Source organism: Citrus sinensis, chromosome 7 (assembly GCF_022201045.2).
Source record: "Citrus sinensis cultivar Valencia sweet orange chromosome 7, DVS_A1.0, whole genome shotgun sequence".
NCBI classification, from domain to species: Eukaryota; Viridiplantae; Streptophyta; class Magnoliopsida; order Sapindales; family Rutaceae; genus Citrus; species Citrus sinensis.
This window is the reverse complement of record NC_068562.1, coordinates 5,875,879-5,882,167: the sequence shown is the minus strand read 5'-3', so window position 1 is coordinate 5,882,167 and position 6,289 is coordinate 5,875,879. Positions and strand designations below refer to the sequence as shown.

Below are 6,289 nucleotides of genomic sequence, written 5' to 3'. Positions count from 1 at the left end.
TCATATCCAATCCCGATCTCATCATCGGGCCAAAACTTTGGTATCATCAGCCTCTATAAAAAATAATATTTTGAAGTATATTTTCAGTAAATTCATTAATGCAATTTAATAAATACCTAACAAATTCTGGGCTTGCTTCCAACGAAGAGGCTATAGTTCTTATTAGAATATGTGAAAATTGAAACTTAACCACGTTGTCTGCACATGCAAGTTAGGAATTGTCCAACATCCAAATTCAACAAGAAATTCCATAAAGTTCATGCTAATAATGTTTGATCATTCAAGACATCAATAATAAACATGTAGCTAATAAATCCTTTGTTTCCTATCTAAAGCAGGATACATAAGCACCATGATACATTGAATTTTTCAGTTTATGGATGATCCACAAATGTCACCATCTTCAACAGGAGCACAATCTGCTAGTAGTAGGGCATGTACCTCATTGGCCTTCTGAACCTCGGAACCTTCCTACAGATGTTTCAGGCTTCAGGGTGAGAAAAAATGACACGTTACTATTAAGGAAAGACAGCACAACCATTGGTACAAACATACCCATATCCATAAGGTGAATAGAAATAAGGAGGTACATAGGGCCTCCTGCCTCGGTACCCCATGTAAGGATTGAAACGCCTTGGACGATACTGCTTCATACCAGGGACATTTGTCCTCTTAGGTAAAACCTGAAAAATGTATCAAGTGGTCATAAATAAACAATTCAGCTTCCTCTGGGGTACCAAAAATACAAGTTCATTAAAGGAAATGGAGTTACCTTCAGTTGACGGCCATGTAATTCAGACTCATTCAACTGGAGAGCCTCTTGAACAGCATCTATTTCAAGGAATTCCACATAAGCAAAACCCTTTGGCTGGCCAAACTTGTCTGTCAGAATAGTTACCCTGTTTACAGTACCACAGGATTGGAAATGTTGCTGCACTTCTTCAGGAGTGCATGCATAATCTACCTGGAAGGCCAAATTCAACCAAAATCTGATTGATGATTTTAGATAGCAACAGCAACCAATGCTTTTAAACTCAGCAGATTGAAATCAACATAGACAGAAACTGAAAGACGAACAACAAAAATTAAAAACGTGAAAAATCTGTCGACCAACCAAGGGCAATAGCTTTCACTTTCCACAACTTCCACCATATCAATCTTATCAACCAACATCTACTGGCGCACCTTTATTAGTCAACACCTCACAACATCCACTGTCCAAATGTTATCAACTAATCCACAGGACCACTATTGAACTTGTTTAACTAAGAAGCAATCAGCTGGGTAATCCTTTTTACTAGTCTATTAAGATGCCTGTAGATTCAATTTCATATTCCCCCACTGCCACCGCCACTAATCAGAAACATGATTTCCGCTGCACAAATCAAGCTAGTGCAATGGTCGTTTGGCAATTATCTGGCAAGTGACCATAACTCTTTATCTCAGCATGCAGTATAACTACCAGCTCATATGAAAACACGCAGTGTATAAATATAGCATGTGAACGTGTATAAATATAATATGTGTTCACATGCCACGTTTTATTACGGATAATAAGTTGATAACAGTAATACGATTCTGAAAATTAATGCACATCTTATTATTTTTGCGAAGTTCCGATATGGAGAAAGGGGGGTGGGGGAAGACTTCTAATGAAACACATTTTCAAAAAATGGGTTGTGGAAGAGTTGGTTGTGAAACAGCCAATGTGCAGGTCGACAAACTGACTGATTCAAACAGAAAATAAAGTAATTTTCACAATCATTCGGGATATCTAAAACCATGAGGAAGTAGTCAACTGATCAGAATATAACAAAACTGACTAAGCTGTCACACCTTTTGCTTAAGCGAAAGGGTATATTGAATATTTGTACGGCCAATTCATAAAGTAGATGTAGACTTTCCAAAGATATCTCTTTTGATAAGACTTTTCAAAGAGATATCTAAGCCAGAGATGTATGAGCAAGTCAAATGAATGACAGCAATATAATTTTATTCTTTGATTTAACAAGTGGCAGACAAAAGATTAGGGCCACAAGGAAATTGAAAAAAAAAAAAAAAATTCATGCCTCTCACCACATTCTATCAAATGACCAAAAATTTCAGAGGCTTCAAAGAACATCATCAGCAGCAACAGGGCTCTTCAACTTAGATCGCATAACCTGATTTTGTGCTCTCCGTGGTAGAAGTTGAAGCATCTTACTTCCACTGATCCTTTGAAACATCTTTCATGACTTGATTCATTCAGCACAGCCTCTTCATAGACCATTTTGCTCAAATTATTTTTCTTATTTCCATTCTTTTTTTCAACAGCTATTTCTTTTCCTTTTTGTTTTTCTTGGTAATCTTTTTTTCTACATTCTTTTTTCTATTAGATACTTTTTTCATTTCTTTTTCCTTTTTCCTTTTTCTCTTTTCATTCAAATTTTCTGAAATTTTTTCCTCTCATTTTTTTTTTCAACTTTTCTTTTCTTTATTTCATTTTGAAGTTCAAAGATGAAGAGATTTTTACTGCATTATAATGCAAGCCTATACAAAATAAGAACTTTTCCCCCCCCCCCCCCCCCCAAAAAAAAAACACAAAAACATGTAACTATTCCAGCGCTAATATACAGAGAACTTGAGGAATAAGAACAACCCTGCGATCATAGTGGGACATGAAGTCAAACCATGATTCTAAAGCTGAGATGTTCCTACATCCAAATCAATCAAAATTTAACTGTACATAGAATGATACAAACATTAAAACAAATCAATCAAGCTGAGCGTGAAAGAAAAAATCCTACAGAGGTATACATGAAGTACATAATATATCAGACTAGTTAGCCACCTGTGACACGTTGTAAGTTTCAGTGGTATGCTTTTTCATCAATATACAAGAGAGAATGTATCCTGTTGAAAATAACTATAACTACCACTGGCGCACTTCACCTTTCTTTCTCACAGATTAAAGCAAGACAAATGGAACTATGGGAAGTTAAAACAACATTAGTTCGTTACATAAAATTATAATCAAAATTGACTATGCATAACTCACAGCCATATCTAGCCCAATTAACCCCACTGGCACAACTCACAGGACTATTGAGTCTGAACACCTAAGCACCACTAGGTCAGGCTAGTATAGATCTAATAAAGAGTTTTCATGAAGTGTGGGTTATACTCTGCACCAAAGTTGCACAGATACTGATGTAGAATCAGGATTAATGTTTATTTCTAAGGAATTTGTTACACTTTCACGGTCTAATGAGTTGGTTGAGGTAGTGGTGGCATCCATTTGCAGTAGCACACATGCATTTGGGGAGTATAAGTGGTGACACATTAAAGGCTTTTGGGTGTCCTTTTCTGTTTATTTCACAGAAACGGGTCAGTTTTAGTGTTTTAGAATCATTCAATCTTTGTTCAACTCTGTCAAGAACTTGCAACAAAAATGTGAGAAAAATATAACCAAATTCAAGAAAACAGCACCAAATACTCTAAAAGAGCATCTAATGGTACAACTGCAAGCTTAATAAGCATACATAACTTCTTGAAATAGCAAAGCATCAGAGGAAAGATGTATCATGTTTCTCACATTGCCAACAAAGACTGATCGTGAATCTGCCTCTTCTTTGCTTGCTTGATTAGCAGCCACATTAGCAGGATCTGTGTATAGGAGGAACACCGTGTAAACAGATTGATAAATACAAAAGAAACAAATACTAACACATGGGTTACGAATTCGAGAGGAAACTGGCAAGTTACTTAAGCACGTACAAATTGAAAGTCAACAGCCAAAATATTTTCAGATAAACTTGAAAAGGAATTCCAAAACAGTTCAACAATTACAAACAATGCATTATAAACAAGAATAAAGTAAGCTTAAATTAAATGTACATGAAAAGCTTTAACTGTTATCCCATAGAAAAGAACAGAAGATTGCAAAAACACATACTAAAAAAAGATTTGTTCAATCATTCAATAATCCAGATGCAAATTAAAAACAAAGTTGGAAAAATAATTCCATACAGGGGGTAATAAAAATATTTAAGCATTTCCAAAAAAATGAGTTAGTCCCATAACAGATTGGGTAACATTAACATGACGCATGGGAAGATAATTTTAAAAAACTCATACACATTAAAATCAAATATTATAACATACAGTGGGAAGCTTCTCTGGTAAATAAAAGTGAGTTGCCATATCACAGGTGTCCTAAGATCCAATCCAACTTGCTGGCAAAGGAAGATAGTATACAGGTAAAAGAAAAATAGTGGCAAACAGGCTCCTTATTAGAGTCTAACAACAAGCAGATCAATACAATGAAGCTTGTAATAACATAAAATAATTAACAATCACAGCATCACGAGGAAAACCATAAAGCTAAGCTGGATAGGCTATCCATTTTTTAACGGTGCACAGTTCATTAGGAATAAAAACTTTAAGCTGTCATTCATCAGCAAAACTTCACCAACTAATGTAAAAAGTTTTCAGTCTCAAGAAACTCGAAGAGATAAAAGGAACAACTAGAACGAAAGTTTAAAGAAATAAAAACCTTGAGCAGCGCCCATCTCTTTCTCGACCTTAGCTTGCATCTCACGAAGAGCAGCAGCTTCCTCCTCCATCTCCTTCAACCGCTTCTTCATCTCATCCAGCTCCTGCAAATACATAAATAAAACGAACAGATCTATCGAATAGCTAGGGTTTTAATCAACCAATTGATCGCATGAGAGAGAAATTTTCGAAATTACCTTGACGGCGTCGTCATCGGCCGCCGACATGTCGACGTCAGTATTGTGAGCGTCCATGTCACCTTCCACGTCAGGGATTTCGCCTCCGTAAACCTCGTGCTCTTCTTCCTCCATTCTCTCTCTTCTGTATTCCGGGCGACCAAGAGAGTTTTGCTTCTATTCTCGATGTGGCTTATATAAGAGTCGAGAATTGTAAGTGCCAGTGGGCCCCAAGATAACACGGAGGAAGGAAGCCCCTTTTTTTTTTAATAATTTAAATCCACTTTACCAAACCGGTTTGTCACACAAGTACAAGCTGACTATTTTCATTGGAGATGACAATTTGGACGAGGATTTGTTTATTTAATTTGGGGGAAATTTGTGGTGTAACTGTAGTATTGTGATATAGTTGTAATCAGTCGGATATCAGTAAATTTTATCAATTTAAGTGTATTTAATGGTTGAATATAATTGTGGCACGGTACCATAATTATACCATAATCTAATAGTTTAATTTGAAGTAAATTAAATGAGTTTAAGTTTGAAAAAATTAATTTATTTAATAAATAAATAAATTTGATTCGATTTGTTAATTAAATTAATTGAATCTAAATTTGAAGACATTAATTTATTTATTTATTTAGGATTTATTTAATAAATGAATTATAAATTAACCGAATACAACTTATTCGTTTAATTAAATTAATTATTTATTCTTAAATATTTATGAACAATTTTAAAATTTGATTATTAATCTAATAATTATAAATAATAATAATAATAATAATAATAATAATAAGAGAATATATAAATGAGATGAAAAATTAGGGCAGCCGACCCTAATTTCTCTCTCTTCAACTTCTCTCAACCTCTTTACAGTCTTTTCAATTCTCGTGGCAATTTCTTTTTCCAGTTATACGTTGATCTCAAGCTAAGTTAGTTCGACCGTTATTGTTATTTGGATCACAAACAAAATTGAGGTAATATTGAATTTTCTGGCACCTTTATATCTAGTTTTGACATTTTGTTTCTAGTTGTCTATTTTTGTTTCCGGCACTTTTCTAAACCGAAGCCTCCATTATTGACAATAAGCCATAGCCGTCCAAGCCCATTAATCATTTACCACCGCCGCTAGATCGAAGATCGAATGGCTGAAGTTGGGCAACAACAGCAGCCGCTGACGATCTCGTTGCTGCTTTATCTCCATTTGATCCAGTTCTCATCATCATCCTCTTTACCTGCTACGATCCCGATGCCGATAATCGCTGAAGATCCCCCTGCACAAATCTTTATCTCTTGTTGAAGACCCCGCTACACAAATTTGCATCTCCTGCCGACGATCTTGTTCTCGTCATCACTCCATTTTGCCCTTTTTTTTTTGGAAACTTTTATATTTTGTCTCTGTCTATGATGGATTATTTACTTAGTTTTGTAAACATTTTAATTTTATGGTTTGGATCATTTATTTAATTTTTGTAAACGAATTCATATTCAATTTGATTTGTTATGGATTCGTTTATTATTAGGATAAACGAATAATAAAAAAATTTAGATTCGATTCAATTCATATATTAATTTTA

General features: G+C 34.8%; 1 protein-coding gene and 1 long non-coding RNA gene across 2 annotated transcripts; one reads left to right on the top strand and one right to left on the bottom strand.

Annotated features, from left to right (window-relative positions):
* Positions 1-234: 234 nt before the first annotated feature.
* LOC102620020 (polyadenylate-binding protein 2) lies at positions 235-4,897 on the bottom strand. The gene is made up of 6 exons (XM_006466187.4): positions 4,731-4,897; positions 4,535-4,637; positions 3,575-3,645; positions 773-964; positions 556-683; positions 235-471 (listed from the first exon to the last, which is right to left on the bottom strand). Exons 1-6 carry the CDS (start codon positions 4,842-4,844, stop codon positions 423-425), a joined length of 657 nt encoding a protein of 218 aa, XP_006466250.2. The 5' UTR covers positions 4,845-4,897; the 3' UTR covers positions 235-422.
* Positions 4,898-5,515: 618 nt separating this feature from the next.
* Positions 5,516-6,204, top strand: LOC112497149 (uncharacterized). Its single transcript, XR_003063740.2, has 2 exons — positions 5,516-5,689; positions 5,802-6,204. It is a non-coding gene; the product is annotated as an uncharacterized LOC112497149 (long non-coding RNA).
* The last annotated feature ends 85 nt before the right edge of the window (positions 6,205-6,289 follow it).